The following is an 18,035-nucleotide window of genomic DNA, read 5'->3' on the forward strand; positions in this document are numbered from 1 at the left end:
ATCCCTTTCCCACAAGGCTACATTTAGAAGGAGACGGGGATCTCCGAAGTACACATGACTCCCGCACTACAGGTGCCCTGCACTATGGTGGAACAAGAATGAATCCAGAAATCCCCTCCTCCGAACAGCAGCAGCATTGAAGGACGAGAGCATGACTTTGGTCTTGTGATGGAAAGACTTGAGGTCGGGGGGGGGGGACGGCAATGGAGAGTTGCTCATGGCCGTCTGAACGGAGCGGCTCTCTGAATGGCCTCCTCTCACCTGCTGCACTGGAGGATGAGGATTGGACTCTAGTCTGAGTGCCTAGAGGCTGAGGGTAATAAGCTCACAGGGTAGAGGCTGAGAGAAGTATTCATCTCTAACCTACATGTACAGGTGTATGCTATTGCCCAAGACTTGCAGGATTGCTGCCAAAACTTGAGGGAAAATCCATTTCATTGCAAGCACTTATACCGAAAGTCCAACTTGAAATACATGTATATGTACAATGTACTGAAGCTCCCCCCTTTAGCACAACTTTGCACTTGTTAAGCGGTTCAAGTGACTTTGGCCCTTACACGTGTACATGTACCGTCACGACAACAGACTGATCCAGTAAGCCCCACCAACCGCACACATGGGTTATTATAAACAGGCACACATCTCCAAAGCAACATTGCATGTTCCACTTGCACGCTGAGATGCACACATTTCAATCTTGTTGTGCATTCATGTTTACACATACATGTACATGACAGCTGTGAATGAGCCCAATGGTTCATGTGCTTAATGGCTTAATCACGATTATACCATTACAGGATGACAGGATTATACCATTACATGTACATGGCTAGAGGGGTATTTTTCAAAAAAAAGGCAAAGTTGTTGACCAAATCATTGGAAATTTGTAATTTTTAAACTTGGTCTGACTTTATTATTTGAAAGGTATTCATGAATAACAATGATATACGTGTATGTACAATGCACACTATGCTTGGCTGGTCTTAAACGGTCAGGAAAATGGACGCTCATAATGCTCTTGTCTGTAGCTCACGCATTAGTTGTGTCCATTCTCCTGAGCCGCTGAACATTTAAGATGGGTCAAGCATACATTAATGCCCTTAAGTGAAGTAAGCTTTATAGCAATGTATTACAATTTTTTAACTGGCATTATAATTATCCGGTTCTTAAGTGTAAAGTCACTTCAGTTTAAACCACGCCCACTACACACGTGCACTGCACATAGGGTTACATGCATTGATCACTGTTTAAACGGAACCAAGGAACCCGAAGTTAACGTACAACTTCAGCGATCGTCCAAAGGGGGCCTGCAAATTGTGGCACATCCGCCTTTGTGACGAAGTCACTTAGGAACCAGATTGCAGTTCACGGCTTGGATGGGTTTGACATTTATACCGGTACATGTAACTCTGCCTCAATTTAATAATCAATCGTGTACAGCAGGATGCTACATCACAGGTTGAAAATTGGGGGGAAGTACTAACGAACATGCATGCATTTATTTACATGTATCAGCATTAAACTTATGTTTCTGTGAGAGAACACAAATTACATTATACAATGCTTTGTAAAGCTTTATCATAATGTCTGTACACAAGAGTTGTTAGGTACAGGGTAAAAACCACTCTGGAACAAATTCTGAGTCCTCCATAAATCACCCTATCGGATTCCAACTGGTGGAGGCCTCTGCAGACTATCCATTACCGATGTCACAATAACAGGCTCTCATCATGCACCTGCAACTGATTTATAGCCAGACGGCTGTACATAAAGAAGCCACTAATGGGATCAAGCCTGCCAGGTGTCAGAGCAGAGAGGATATGAACAATGTACGGTTGAAGAGCAGCCAGTCTGATGACATCAATGATAGCAGTCTCAAAGATCACTTGTGGTAATAACAGGAGGGACGAGACTTTCTATCAGTGGAGTTGGGCAGTGTTTGTACGTGGCGTGTTCTTCATAAAATGGACCAAAATGCAACTCTGGATGTCATTTTTCAAAATTTCTAAAAGAATGACTTTGATCATGAAAAACAAAAGTTAGCACCTTCAGATTTATACAAATGATTATTTGTGGATAATTAGGCCATGATTAGGAATATTGTGTACATTTGGTTGGCTACCAGTGCAAATCAAATGGAGTTGAATTCATTTAAAGTTTTACGTCGAAGTGTTTTCACCAGACATGCTAGAGGACTTGATTTCAAAACCTCTCCCAGCAACAAGGAGAATTCAGTACATTTTTCAACTGATGTATTTTAAAGCACCTAAGAAATAACTTTTAAAAAATATAAGCCATGAAAAAAAGAGCACAAAATTGACGGAAAATGATGAGAAAAGTCTGGCTCTCTTTATTCTCTTACCATTTATAATCACTCTCACTATACCAGCATATCTGCCAGGTCTTATACCTTTCAACCGCTGAAAATAATCTTTAAGTTTGGCCACATCAAAAATGTATGATGAGTACAATACGTTAGTTGTGAATGTCATTTTTGACGGAATTTTGATGACACTCGAGAATTTTAACAAAAAATGCATGACGTTCGAGAAGGCCGTAAACGCTGTCACATGTAGTGCACGAAGATTCCATGCACGATGTTCATTTTGCCGTTTATTTTGGAGATATTTGGGAGGAAATACTTTGTCTCTTGTTCTCAAAAGCAGAAACATTCAATATTGAGGCAACGTAAAAAACCACATGATCCACAGGGAAAACTGATCAATCAATTCACTGTAACACGGAGCAATACACCTGTTAACCTACACCTCATCCCATATCATCAAAGCCCCATTCCCCACTGTTGTATATCCATACAAATCAACTGCACGTGTACAGTGGTCGTTATTTGTTTATCGTAACTACGGACTTTATGAACACATGTATTTACGTGCACAATTTAGACATTAGAGACGACTGGAAAAGTCGAGAGACAGCTGTGAAAAAAACAACTGAGCAAAAAAACCTGAATATCATGTGACTGGCTCTGGGCTAATCAAGAAACAGATTCTGTAAGAGCAGTGTCATAAAACGTATTCTGTGCAAGTACATGACAGAAACAAAACAGGGACGTGTAACAATGATGAAAATGGAGTCATTGAAATCATACCTTGCTCGAGGGGTACCGACTCCACCACCTCCTGAATCAGCTTCGTTTCGTTGATTCGGAAACCCAACATGAGGGCGCTGCTCCATTCCTTGCGATGCAATGTATCTCGAACCAAGCCGGGGGTAATCTCAAGTGTCAAATCAAAGGGGTCAAAGGTCAAGGTATTGTCCAGTGAGTACATCAGCAAGCCTTCCGTGGTTGTTGCAGCAAACTGACGGCCTGTGAGAGATCAAGATGGAAGTTCTGCCAGCATGATTGTCAGAATTTTAGGTACGCTCTCAGGTACCTCATAAATGTGGTTGGAAATTCACAAACACTGGTCCTGGTCCATCAGTTTAATCAGTAGTTATACTTTATGCAGGAGAAGACTGCCCAAGTTTGGTGTTTAAAATGAGTAACTTTGTATTGATGCAGATTGGGTTTACGGCTTTTTGTGTATTTTAAGACAATGATATAATTACAACAAACTCGGGACGGAACAAACACCTACATTTATTTTGAATTGCAAAATAATTTGTGTAATGATTATGCAAACTCATTTTCGGACATTGTGAATTTCTTTTTCAATTCCATTCAAGGTGGGAAAGTTCACATTGTCTTGAAAGAACTTCACAATGTTGAGTTCCCCGTCACGGTAAAAACTTGAATCTTTGAAATCCCTCCATAGTTACCACATGTGGGGCACTAATCCCTGACAAGAAGACTGTTACCTGTTGGTGAAAATTTGACCCCTGACACGTTGACCTCTGGTTTAAAGAACCTTGAACTCATGTCTCCCTTAGTGACACCAGGTAAGCTGACTGCTTGGGAACTGTCCCCTTCTTCCTCAATCAGGGCAATGTTCCCAAACTCTGTCATCTTTCGACGATTCAAAAATTCCTGAAAACAAACAAAACAACGTGAATGGAAACTTTTAAAGATGACGCTGGGACAGAAAAATATGTGGCATATGCTACCACATCTACACACATCACATTGGTTGACGACCCCTTCTTTCAGAGAGCAGAAGTGTAATCAAAAAACCTGAACCCAAGCCTCCATGGATCTCCCTCTCACAGGACGCAACTGGTATCTTCATAGAAAAATCATAACTGCATATTTAATGCCATCAGGTGTGCATTCCAATTGTGCACGGTGTGCAAATGTTACATGCCAACATACGCACCCATCCGCACATCTTTGAAATACAGTACAGCTGATGCATGCCACCAAATTTGATATCCAAAACGCCAAGGCCATCTGTAGGAAACGATTATCATTTGAGACCTATTCTTAAATCTAAATTAGCTCTTCTCAACTAGATGAGCCATTTCTTCTATGGGAATTCCCAAAATGTACACAGAAGAATGGCTTTTAAAGACCAGCAAATGTAAGTATCCTTCATTATTAGGCTCCAGAGTACCCTGACTGACTCATGCTCAGTTATCAGTAGAATCAGCGTCATACCTCCATGGCATCCAGAGACAGATTGCATGACACTTCAAACCTCTTGACAAGCATCTGCTCCTGTATGTTGTAAATACACACATGCTTCGACTTGCCTGCTGCAAGAACACATGTGCCATCAGCTGAATAACACAAAGTGTTGAAGGACCTAAAAATCAAAGAAAGTCAAACACAACTTGAATCTTCACAACGTTCCTCACTTGGCCCAAACCAACAACGAGCAGCAAACATGGCATGCTTACAGGTTGACAAAACTGGGCCTCTATCCCAAACTGTCCTCAGTCTTCCTACAGGTGAAGAATGGAGGACTGTTATGGTTAAGGCTGGGTTCCAAAGTTGCAGCTATGACTGAAATTAAAGCATGCACCATGGCCACAGGCTAGGGGCTCATTTTGCTCTCTCTAATGCAGAACTCAAGTGACTTTGACACCAAGACTCAATCTCTGGGTTCCACAATGTTGCTCAAGAATGCAGTAACGAATGAACAACCAAGCCACAGTGAAGTGTTTGCGTGATATCTTACTTGGCTGCCGATGAGGTCTTTGCTGTTACCATATCACCCTCTCTCCTTCCTCCTCCGAGGTCCGTCTTGCCATCAACAGACCCCGTCTGCGAAGCTGTCTGAACGTTCCAGAATGAAATCTGACCATCTAATGTAGCCACGGCTAACTGCTGACCATCAGGGCTGAAGGCTACAGCTAGACCTGTAATACATAACACCAAACAATTTACTGGGAAAGTTTCTTAACAAGAACAAATTTTCACAACTTCTGAAAATCTCATTGTGAAGTTCTAAGGCAGGTAGGCTTTTAACGAAGGATGTCCAACTGGAAAAATTGTACCACCCTGTTGACACTTACCAATGCACAAAATCTGGAACATGCTACCATGTTGAAGTAATAAATATTGAAACATGGTGCTTATTGATTCCGAAAATTTGGGTTAACCCAAAGAGTCAATCCTGTTGTTACAACAATTTTTCACACACCTTGATGACAGATTAAAGGAAATTTGTACACGATATCACACATGACTGGCAGAAGTCAATCTCCACCAAATAATTCCCACACCAACACATTCAGGAATGAGGGTCAGCTGTTCCTACCATCAGTCAAGACCTGTAGAGTCTCTCTAGCAGCTTTGTGCGCGTAAATATTCCAGAGTTTCACGGTCTTGTCCCAGGATGCACTAGCCAGTATGTCTGCCACTGAGCTGAAGCTGAGGCTCGACACTGGTCCTTCATGGCCAGAGAGAACCTACATGTTACGGACAAGTGTCCAAAGTATATCAATGAATAGATATATGTGGGTGTATTGAATTATAGTGCAACAAACGAGATGGAGGATTTGTCATGAGAGTCCAAGGAGGGCACTTCAAAGTCAGTTCAATAATCAGTCTGTAGTATTTCCCCATATACGGCAAGTTTTGTCCAATTTAAGCATTAAATATCTCAAGTTGGCAACCATGAAGTTTAAATCGCATTGGTACAAACATGTTTTGGAACGTCTAGGTGATGGGTTTCTTTCAACAGCCAATCACACTTTTGCAAACAGAATTTTTCGTCAGTGTTCTTGTTCCCTATGCTCCAACACTGAAGAAAAGCAACCCGTAACATGGAAACACCCACGATCCGTTGCAGGCCATTGGAACAGGCCTTATGATTGGTCAGATTGCATGAGATTTGTGATGTAATAGTTACTGATTGCTGTACATGTACGTGCAAACCATAGCGGGGAGTATTTTTAACGTTGCCAGGGGAAAGTACTCCTTTACAGCCAACTGAGGACACATATTGCAATATATCTATAATAGCAGTTCAACACACCCATACCTGTTTTACATACAAAGTGTGGACATTCCTTCGTTCTCCTGTGGTTAAGGAAACTTGAGGAAACTGCTCCTTTTTCTCTAACAAGGATAACTCCTTCCAGCTGGATTTTTGATGATAATTTTCTAGACTGTTCCTCTTCATTTTGCTACGGATAACCTTGACCCCAAAATGCCTCTGAAACTGTTTTTCAGAGAGGGGAAAGCATTGTGTGGACGTGTGCGAGTCCACACTACGCCTTCACACCCTACATTGTGCGGACTTCTTTTGTGCAGAGGTCCACACTATGTATGCCATGCCTGCACACTATGTTTATTCACAGAATAAAACTGCACGGTGAAAAATTGTTCTACAAGATCACTAGTTTAGGTATTAAAGCTAAATACACGTGTACATGCTTGCCTACCTCCAGCAATCGTCCAGTTTGCATGGACCAGACAAAGACTTCAAAGCTATCTTGAGCTCCTGCAGCTACTAACTGCCCGCTGGAATCAACAGCCAGACAGGCAAACTGAGCAGGATGAGGAGATGTGAATGTGCGGAAATTACGGTATCTGAAACACAGAAATGGAGTACAGAAATAACAAATTTCAAAGTCAACCGATCAAGGTAACCCCTCAAGTGAAAGTGACAGCTTTGCACCTGGACATAATCGTGTTCCTTCGTCAAGGACTGTGCCAGCTCTTGGTTCTTCCCCATGGCAACTTTAGAAATGAGCTGCTTAGGCGACAGCGACCACACAGTACGAATGCTAGACTTACCTGTTTAGATCAAAGGCCCTGACCGTGCCATCTAATGATGATGATACTACCACTTTGCCTGCTTTGCCGCTGAAGGTGACTCCCGCTATAGATGCAGTATGTTCACTGAACGTGACAAAGCAAAGACCACTGCTGGTATTCCATACTTTCACCTGAAATTAATATCAAGAGAATTATGATTACATCAAAAGGCTGGAATGCAGTTGACTAGCAAATGGAAACTGAACGATGGAATGAGTCAAGAATCCCTACCAAAGTACAACTTTCGAGTAAAGTTCCCCACAGAAAAATCTTGTGCAAGATTAATCAAACTGTTTACGGGACTACAAAAGTTTTCATACCCAGAGTCCACAATAACAAGGCTCAAAAGTTTTTCAAAAACTGTCTCCAATAACACTGGTCAACAATTTTTAAGAGTTATCTGCTTCAAAGATTAAATGTGGTGTTTATAGTGGATTTTCATGTGCTGAATTCAAATTCAAATTGAATTCAATTAAAATAGCTGATTGGCTAGGGTTTCCAAGATATTTAAGTTCACATTTTTTCGTTCTATATATATGGTGCACATAGCATAATCAGAAATTATAAACCTTTCCCAAACATTTACACATGTACATTTAGCTACTAACACAATCCACATTCTAAAAGTTGTGCCAATATACCACTTTAGGCTTCATTTCCATTCTCAGTGACCCAGAATTAGTCAAGTCTGACTTCGTTTGTTTTTTAACCATTTTGACCGTGGACCAGTGTAGTGTAGGTTTTCTAAACACTGTGTGACTCAGGGGTTTTCCTGTTGTTTTACAATCCTTCAAACCACAAGGTTCTTATTCGTGTACCCAAAGTAATTGCTGTTGTTATTCTTGCCAACCCAAAGACATTCAGAAACAGAGCTACACATTGGTAGCTAACTGAGTGCAGTTTTCCAGCTAGGATTTCCAGAAGTTCAGTCAGTAGTGTACTGAATGTAAGGTTTCAGGATCCAAAGCCGCTTCACTCGTTTTTTGTTCATTTATGTGAAAACTGATTAAGCCCACCCCAAAGTAAGTTTTCTTTGCTAACTTTTCGGACAGTGCTTGAAAGAAATTCTCTAACTACAATACCCACTGAAAGCAAAAATAAATCAATACTCTTCATCCAAAACAACCCCACAGACAATCAAGAAATTGAGACAACAAATTTCCCGCAGAATTCTAACCTTTCCGTCCTGTCCTCCTGTGACAATGAGCTGACCATCTGGTGAGAAGTCTAGGCAATTCATGTTATTATGATGGCCCTGTTGCTTTAAGACATAGCACTCGCTCTGCCATTCCCAGACCAGCAGTTGCCCGAGTCCTGAACAGCCAAACCCAATCCAGTCACCCGGCTGATTGAAACAGACTGCTGCAACACATTGGTTGGATATGCTGGACGACAAAGACAATAGGTGCAGCCACCATGATTCTGGGCCACAGAGCAGAAATCAACCTTGTACGATGCTTACAAATTTCACAGCGAGAAACCTTATCTTTTTTCGGTGCTCAGCGCTTGCCTCTTTGCTGGCACTTTTTAAATACGTACAAATGTTGCGATATTTTCACATATGATATTGATCCAGCTTGAGATCTTACAGCTAATTTCAGAAATGTCTCAGTTTTCTGCACGTGTATGCAACTGCATTGAAACTATGTACAAGTAATAAAGTTCCCTCTCACTGATCATGAAGAGAGAGGCAAAGCAGACCATTTACACCGGGCAAGCGATGCCTATCTGCAGACTATATACTCAGAATGAAAATCAGTCACGTATGCTCTTCACCATATAGGATTATATAAGCTGTTACCGGATGACAACCCAGTAATGGCTGATACACCGTCCTCTCCCGTTTGTGCACAGAGCCCGTATGCTGGCACTCCAAATGTTCAGAGCCCTCAAAATTTGGTTAGACACTAATGTTGACCAAACTTACCTTTATCCGACAAAAGAAGGTCTTCAGCTGACCTACCTGAGTGAATGTATGAGATTGAATTCAGGCAGTTCATGAAGATGAAACGTGCCCGATTCGAAACCCGTCACCAACGTGTGATTCTTCTTGTGGTAATCAGCGCAGGTCAACTGTGTGAAATCACCTTCCTTATTGAGGTAATGTCTGCAAAAGAAATAAAACACCAGTATGTGGGCACTACAGTCACATTAGGTAATTCCATGACATAAAATGACTGAATTGTTTGAAGTGCATGAACGATGGTCAATGTACCTGCAAAACATGACCCTTTGTGTCTGTCTTCACAAATATCCATGAATGTATAAGTATATATCTCAACAAATGTCACAAATTATCTCAACCACGACCCCTGACCCAACGTCCGCACAGAAATGCCATGCGAAGCTAACTATAAACCTGACGAAAGCCCAACTGAACAACCTGCATTGATATGATCTCAAATCTTAACGTGCTCATTCCAAGAGAGGTACACCTAATCCTTCTCAGTCACAGGCTCTGTACATGAATTGAACAAATCTGGCTTCTGGCCAATTTCACTGCAAATGCACAAGGAAGAGGACAGGAACCGGTCCGGATGAACCATTATTAATATCTGATAATAACAGCATTTCAGAATCCTTGCACAGCAGTGATTAAGTGTCTTAAATTAACCACAATATTTTCACAGTTGACAGAGAGTTGATTAGCACAAAATCTTTGGATAAATCATTCTTTCAGTCTCTAAAACAGGTCACACTACAACCCCAATCAGTGAAGTACAGCATGATGTGCTTCATAATCCTAATACATGTATCAGCCTCTATCGTACCTTGCTATCTTCTTGTAGAGTGCCTTACTCCCATCCTCCCCTGCTTTCTCCTTTACTCTTTGTTCAGCTGATAATGATCTTTCAGCTTTGTTGCTACATTTACTGGTTGACGAAGCCAGGGGTTGAAGGTCGTTTAAGTCTGTGTCACATTCCCAGATGACAAGTTCCCCTTTGCGACTAATACTGTACAGCTGATATGAAGAAGTTAAGGTTAAATCAATCGGTCAGATCCTACATTCCTTTGTTAACAGAGGAGGAATAGATTGGATGAGATTTGAAGCTTTTCATGGTGGAAATAGCAAGTGGGCTGGATAGGTTTGCCATAGCACCATGGATGTATCTCTTTTTTGAGTATGTGGGGTTCTGAAAAGAACCGGTGGTACTCAACGTTTTGGACAGTATGCTCTGTCCATCGTCAGGAGTCAGCCAAAGAGATTGACCAGTTCAACAGGCAGCATCCCAACTTAACCATGGAGTTGAAATTAAAGGATACATCTAGTGCATTTTCTTCAAAGAAGACGGCAACCACACAGTCTTTGTGTCCTCCTAGCGTGTAGATAATCAACTGTTCCGTGTCGGACACAGCAAAGACCCGAGTGTGCATGTCCTTGGAGCCAACCGCAAAGACTCTGTCAGAAAGAAAAAACAATATTTCAGATTACTGAAACTGATGAGGTTTGAAGTATGGACTGTGAGAACTGAAGGAGGCAAATACTTCTGCTAACTTCTTGTCCTTGTATCCTTGTCGGGTATTTCCTTTGTATTTGTGAACTAAAAATTGATGTTGAAAAGCAGCTATCAAATCACTCCCATATATTAAACCAGACTAACTCTCCTGGGTTGAAATTTTGACCAAATGTCCTTTACACAATTATACTTCAATTTGCAACAGAAGTACACAAGGAAAATTGCTCCTTTCTGAGATAATTCCAAATATACGTTGCATGAAATTCCTATTGGGTGTCTGCTAGTGGTCTGGTACCCAACAAGGCACCAATAATCACACGCACACAAATTCCCGATTGCATTTTGCAACAAAAAATTACCCCCACGACGTATCTGCTCCATGTTTATTATCAAGTAACACGCAGATGTTCCCACAACCATGGTGCCACTTTGCTTCTGTTCCGTGGTTGTGAGGAAAAACACAGGTTGAAATATGGAGTTTGTGGGTATCCAAACATTATGGGGACAAATTTTTGTACCTGCGACTCCACCACCACTGTTCTCGACTTTCCTAACAAAAGAAATTGTCTTCTCAGAGCGTTGCAGGTCTACTCGGTCACGCAAACACATAACAGAGACTGGGTCCCAGACCTGTGCAGGCACCCTTGTAGCCATCCTTGCTCATTTCAAATTGTGCCTACTGAGCCCATTACCTGGTTACTAAGCTTCAGTAATTCCACATAATTAACACCGTCCGTTTATATGCGAGCATTGGCACCGAAAGTCTTCACTGTATCATTACATGTACTTTGAGCCAACAAGCCATTCGGTGGACTTTCTGCATCCTCAGGAAGTACATTTACACTGCTTGATGATGCTACCACATGCTAACACTGATTTTACTTTCTAACAAATAATTGTTCTTACTTTTCAAAATAATTTACACATCTGTATATCACATCACTAAAATACCTTGAATCTGATGACCAATCGATGCATGTTGTATCGTCATATGCGCCATAGTACGTCCGATGCAGCAATAATGGATTAAATTCTCGTGTACTTCCTGGCGCATGGTAAACCTGGGCAAGCCTCTCCTTTGTCAGAGCAATTTTCCTGTTGGAATGTGAGACAAATAGACCATTTTTCTGGAAAGGGTAGTGGAGGGCTTCATTTCTTAGTCTTTTTCAAGTTGAGCAGCATCAGTAGAGAAGCTGCAAAAGGTTTTCACTTCCTAACTTCTACTTGACGAATTTGGAACAATTTCCAAAAAGAACAGAAGTCTCCCAATACACTACTACATCAAAAATTAGACAATGTGATTCTTATGAACAGAAAAGTTGTTCAAAGTGAATCTCTCGCACTTTACAGCACTTTTGGTTGGAAACACTAAACTATCAAGTCTAAGGAACAGTAAGGACATGTGGAATTGTTTCTGTTACGGTACTCTGAAGTTCCATTGACTATATGAACATGCAAACAAAAACAGCTGATGTTGGATTTAATTCATGGAAAATGAGAACAAAGAAAAACATTTGGTTAATTCTGTGTCACCATTAACTGAGCACAGAGGGTGACTAGGCAACTCCCAAATAACAGATTTCCAAACAGATTACATCACGTATTATGTGAAATCGACAATGCAGTTTTTAGTCACGTGTTTGATAATGTCTACATACTTTCCATCAGGGCTGTATTTAACGGCAGAAACTGGTTGATGGAAGTGAAGATGATGAAGTACCGTCTTGCTGACTAGACTGCATAACATTGCTGTACCTTCTGAGCAGAAAACAACCCAGCCAATACAATTTGACATCACGAGTAAATGTATCACATGAAATCGCCAACAAATCCAATTTTCACTGAAATTCTCCAGAGGGCATGGCCGTCAGCTTGTTACACGAATACCCCTACTATCTCAAGTCAATCCACCAGTCTGATTTGATTTTGAAGCAGTTTAGATCTCATTGAAATTGGATATGCCAGTTTATCAAGAGGCCTACTGACACCCTGGCTAGTCAAGAATCTTCATGAATGTATGTAAATACTCCAACAAAAAATCACTAAATCAATGATTAATGAATATTGGTACTCGATGGATTTGAAACTGAAGTATTTTATACGTGCATGCTGGCTTACGTACGTATGTACATTTATGCTACATTTGCATGTACTGGTACGTTAAGTCAGCCAAAATGTCTCAGAGGAAAGAGTTACATATACGTGTACACATACTTGTACATCAAAAGCTGTGGCAATTCTCAAGAAAAAGGTCGTCGGAGACATGGCTATCCTTGGTCACACATACATGTACATGTATGTCAGTGATGAGCCAAGTTGAAGTCTTACAAGTAGGCACACAAGATCTTGTGCTTTGTACCCTGTTCACTCGAAGCCCCTAGAAGGGTTGTGTTTCCCTATATACTTATATTATATTTGTATACTTACATGTATAATACTTATATTTCCTTACCTTCATCGACAATGATGCATGTCATGCCATCTGGAGATAGCGCCACACAGCTGATGTTCATCCGTGCCTCAATAGGAAATGTCTCAGACTTGTTACTAAAAAAAAAAAAACCACATTATACAACCATTTTATTACACAGGATTTTTAAAATTCTATTTCATGTTTTTTTTCCAAGGGTTTGGCAAAAAGCATTTGACAAAAAGCTAAGGACTCTAAACAAGCTTCTCGTGGGGAAAAAAACTGTGATGCAATCAGAAGGTGGGTGCTGATGAGGGGAACCAGACTATTGCAATCTTCCCCCTTGTGTTCTTGAAATTAGAAACTCATGAGCCAATCTAAATGATGCAAGAGGAGAAGGGAACCATGAAGGAATGTCAGCAAGGTGAGACAGTAACCAGACCTTTGGATGTGTTCAAACCTACAGCTACAACATGTTAGAACGCAGTTACTTTAAACGCATGTCTAGTGTTCTGAATCTCCCAAACTCCACTGAGACAAAAGAAATGTGTGCATGTACCCGTACACTGGTCTTGTAATACCTCCAAGGCACAACTGGAAAATTACAGGGATGAGATTGGAGGAAAATAAAACATCCAAGAAATAATCATCAGAGGTTTTTAGGGCCCCACAGCACTGCAGCAGTGTAGGGTCTATGGTACAGTGTATACATTTGTGTCTACCTCAAGGCACTTGATCAACCATTTCTTGTGTTCTAACTCAACTTTTATAAATGCAAAAACACTTTAAATGGTGAACTTAGGATTTTTCAGGTTTTGAAAGAGTTTGTTTGAAAAATTATGAAATCAGGAAAAATGCTTGCAAATCTCACACCTGAATAACTCATTGATAAAATGAACAATTCCTAAAGAAAAAAAACCTCTGTTTTACTTTTTAAGGTCAAACTTGGAGATCCTGTTGCCCACAGGACTGATGATGCAATCCCCATCAGAGCTAAAGTTAAGGTTGCCACGGCGATACACTGCTCCAAGCAGATTGGAAAACTGAAAAAGTCAACGGGAAATTAAATTTATCTGACCAAAAATATGCGTAAATGCCGCATAACCACAATCTGAAAATTATTCAACTCAAGCAAATGGCATTCAGAACACACATGCACATGCACACGTATTAAAGGTTAACATGCAGTCTCCTGTAGATTTTGATGCTGCTGATCATTTATACATGCAAAAGACAGCCTTCCATCCTCTACAGAGGATTTTCAGTCATGTGATTTTTGACAGCCAGTATTCAATTTACACAGATGTGCATGGAAATAAGCCTGCCGTTAAAGTCTCTGTCCATGTACAATCTGGCGAACATGAAGCTGAAAATGGAAACGCAGAGACTTGAAAATGCGCACGCCTCCATGGGCATGGTACGCTTCCTGAAATGCCTTTGCCCGTCGTATTACATCTGATCTTGCAAAAAACCTCTATTCTCAGTGACAACATACGTGTCCATGTCCAGATACAGTACCTTGTATGAAAACCTCATTCTGCATGAGCTGCTCTTCCGTTGACCAATTCTTCAGTAGAGTCACAGCTGACATAAGACAAATTTGATATCAATTTCATATTAGCTGCACATTAAAAATCCAGCCCACAAAAGACAAAAACATTTGAGAAATTCTTTTAAATGCTATACATGTACATGTAACTGCCTGTAGATCAATATGTCATCATGATTTGTAAAATCAACAGTGACATGTGAAACACGTTTCAAATTTTTTCATTTGTAAGAAGAGACAATGATATTGACAATGACAATGCCTTATTTCCCATACAGTATATTGTGACAAAAATGACCTACGTTCTTACAGATTGGAGTTCAGATTCAGTCCTGAAAGGATGGTAGGACAAATCTTTCCATTTAGGCATTGTCAGGCCAGAGTTAAAATGAACAATCAACCTGTAATCACTGGCGTTGACACTAATTAATGATTCCTCAAAAATGTAAGCAGACATTGGCTTTTTAATGTCTGTTTACCTACATACATGTGCATGACCGGTACATGTCCAGGCACATGTATGATATGTAGTACCTAATAGGATTGACATGGAGTACCGAATAGGATTTATATGGAGTACCTACATGTACATTAATAGGATTGATATGTAGCACCTAATAGGATCGATATGTAGTACCTCGTAGGATTGATATGTAGCACCTAATAGGATCGATATGTAGTACCTCGTAGGATTGATATGTAGTACCTACATTGCAATAGGATTGACATGGAGTACCTACATTAATAGAATTGATATGTAGTACCTAATAGAATCGATATGTAGTACCTAATAGGATTGATGTGTAGAACCTAATAGGATTGATATGGTGGGTGCTCACTCTACGCTGTGCTATATTGCTGTGTGAAGAGATACATGTATATGTCTACAGGTTCATCCACACACTTGGAAATGTTGCAATAATACATGAAACATGAAAGCCGACTTAGCACCTGACATTGTTTACAGTCACACAGGACAGTCGCGCAATGAAAATAAGATCCCATCCCCTTCCCTGCCTCCAAAAATGGTTAAACTGATAGATGTATACAGAGTGTCAATCACCAACCCAATGCAAGTGCAGTGCGATGCATACAAAGTGTATTTAGATTGTTATGGTCAGGAGAATGAGAAAAGGTGAGCAAAGGTCTCCAGTAAAAAAAAAAAAGTCCAATAAAAAATATCAGGAACACGGTCTTAAAACCACAGGCTGACAGTGTTGGGCAAAGTTTTATGGATCGGTTTGAATGGCATCTTTGGTGAAAATTTAATTGAGATATGTGAGAAAGTGGGATTTTTGATTGCAGTATTCCCCTTGATAAGCATTGACTTGATCTAACCGGGCTGCATTCAAAAACCCAGTGTTACAAAGTCATAAAAAGTCGTAGGGCTGTCATACGGAGTTGTGACTTACAGCATGGAGGAACTTGGAAGTAGGCACGGCTGACAGGCCTAGACTTGACGAATTCCAAGTCACTACTCCGTTTAACTTGGAGGACTTGTTATTTTCATGGGGTCGTAGCACTATGTGTGTTTTGAATCGACTTTTACAGTAACGCAGTCCAGCAATGCAAACTCCGCTGTTTCAACCATATTTTCCCATGAGAGCAACCATGAGGTACATGTACCTATAGCTCTTGACAATGCTGTAACGAGGTTTCAGACCATAAGACTGTCGCAGAGCAAACCCTAGTGCCGCTCCACTCAGACTAAAAATCAAGGAATAACTCAGACGAACAGAAGACCAAACACAAGATCTGCAACACATAAAAATGAACAATTTATTTCAAGTAAGAAATGAACTAAACTAGAATATTTACACTCCCTTATCGGTCAGTCTAATGGCCCAGTGAGAAAACATTACGAGATTATCCCATAATCAGGGAAAATGCCTCAAGATACTACACAGCACAGAAATTAATACAATATAAATAAGCCACAGCTCTTTTAAGTTAAATTAAATTAAAACAGCCAAAATGTGTTTACGTGAGTTAGTACATAGCTGTCTGCAAGGTTTGTATAAACCTGATACAGTTCTGGAAGTGAAAGCGGAGTTGCATAACTATTGGATCAGTCACCACAAAAGCTTGATTCAAAAAACACACACTGACACAGTGGTATGACCCCGTGAAATTAACAACTCCTCCAAGACACACGTCTGCCTGAAGAAACCTAGACTAAACAGGTTTCTTCAGGCTTGCGAGCTACGTGTACAGTGCTTAGGGCACTTTTGAGGAATCCTTGGTATCATTACAAGAGATACATGTTTGTATTAAAGTTGGTGTGATGCTTCCTGATGGATGCCTTTCCAAACTATATGATTCAGATTCAGATTACTTCCATTATTACTGCCCTACCGACGGGGATTGTACATGGGACCCCATTCCTACATGCATAATAAAAGGGAGACCTACATTTTAACTTTTGGATTCACCGAGGTAGATGACTATGACATCATGCTCAATAAAGGTTCATGTTTTGAAAAGAGGGCAGAGTTTTGAGGGAAATTACATGTGTGAGAGTTTCTACACATAACACATGGTGGAGTCAAATTTGCATGGCTGGTTTATCAATAGGAAAGTCACATTTTTTCTCAAAAAGCCTTTTTGCAAATACATGTACTGCTTGGTTGATTTTGCACAATAGTAGAAAGGTACTGTTGGAAGGAAAACGGAGCAATGTTTGCTCCTTTTTCCTTCCCAAATCCTTTTTACATGTTCTACAACATGTAATGATGTATCATGCAAAATCTAGCAGTATTTGTGATAAGGCTTAGCCTATGTACACTTCAAATTTCCAAAAATAGGGTTAGTAAAGTAAAGAGAGCGTTGCCTTTAATTCTGTGGGAGACAGACCAGTTTTACAAGATTAAAATGACAAAAATGGGGTCCCCATATGGGGCCCGGGCCCACAATCCCCCTATACTGGCTCATATATCTATCCCCCTCCTTTATGATTTTTATCGTTAAAATTTCAGGAATTTTGTCTCTATTTTTGTCCTCCAAGCACTGCCATTCTTTTAGGCCTACTACACTTATTTACTCCCGATTGTTGAATGATGTTTAACTCACCTAATTCCTGATACCTGTGCAGATATTCCAACTTTTAAAAAGTTTCTTGACTTCGCTCATGGAGGTAGATGCCTGCAGCAGATACAGAACAGGTCATGCATGTACGTGTACAGAGTACATGATGTAGGTTACGTGTACACCCACTACTGAGCGGTCATACTAATTTACTGTCAACACGCAACGGACCATCAACACAGTGTCAACACCTCCAAAACACGTTAAAAATCAAAAGAAGCGGTACTCGACTGTAAAGTGTTTGCCCAAAGGATACTTTAGCTAAACGTCAACAGGTTAGCGTAGTACTGCCTGGTCTACCTTCGAGTTAAAAAAATACGTGTGTGCACATTAAGCGCGCATGTGCTTTCTCACGTGGCTTTCTTCGGG

At 40.6% G+C, this 18,035-nt stretch overlaps 1 protein-coding gene across 3 annotated transcripts in view; it reads right to left on the bottom strand.

The window, feature by feature from the left end:
- Positions 1-18,035, bottom strand: part of LOC110980435 (periodic tryptophan protein 2 homolog) — a 59,927-nt gene extending 41,892 nt beyond the window's left edge. Inside the window, exons 1-18 of one of the 3 annotated variants that reach the window (XM_087132866.1) lie at positions 17,652-18,035; positions 16,209-16,337; positions 14,552-14,617; positions 13,964-14,076; positions 13,076-13,170; positions 12,282-12,381; positions 11,575-11,718; positions 10,430-10,565; positions 9,937-10,127; positions 9,129-9,272; positions 8,343-8,550; positions 7,145-7,296; positions 6,790-6,937; positions 5,661-5,811; positions 5,079-5,259; positions 4,556-4,703; positions 3,820-3,988; positions 3,110-3,328 (exon numbers count right to left, since the gene is read on the bottom strand). In XM_087132866.1, coding sequence (XP_086988992.1) covers positions 3,110-3,328; positions 3,820-3,988; positions 4,556-4,703; positions 5,079-5,259; positions 5,661-5,811; positions 6,790-6,937; positions 7,145-7,296; positions 8,343-8,550; positions 9,129-9,272; positions 9,937-10,127; positions 10,430-10,565; positions 11,575-11,718; positions 12,282-12,381; positions 13,076-13,170; positions 13,964-14,076; positions 14,552-14,569 — 2,317 coding nt within the window. In that variant the 5' untranslated portion in view covers positions 14,570-14,617; positions 16,209-16,337; positions 17,652-18,035. Of the gene's footprint in view, positions 1-3,109; positions 3,329-3,819; positions 3,989-4,555; positions 4,704-5,078; positions 5,260-5,660; positions 5,812-6,789; positions 6,938-7,144; positions 7,297-8,342; positions 8,551-9,128; positions 9,273-9,936; positions 10,128-10,429; positions 10,566-11,574; positions 11,719-12,281; positions 12,382-13,075; positions 13,171-13,963; positions 14,077-14,551; positions 14,618-15,994; positions 16,016-16,208; positions 16,338-17,651 lie in introns of those variants that run through there. The other 2 variants (XM_087132865.1, XM_087132867.1) reach the window with 2 other exon arrangements.

Source organism: Acanthaster planci, linkage group LG02 (assembly GCF_054643075.1).
Source record: "Acanthaster planci isolate LZ-2023a linkage group LG02, COTS_SCS, whole genome shotgun sequence".
Taxonomy (NCBI): domain Eukaryota; kingdom Metazoa; phylum Echinodermata; class Asteroidea; order Valvatida; family Acanthasteridae; genus Acanthaster; species Acanthaster planci.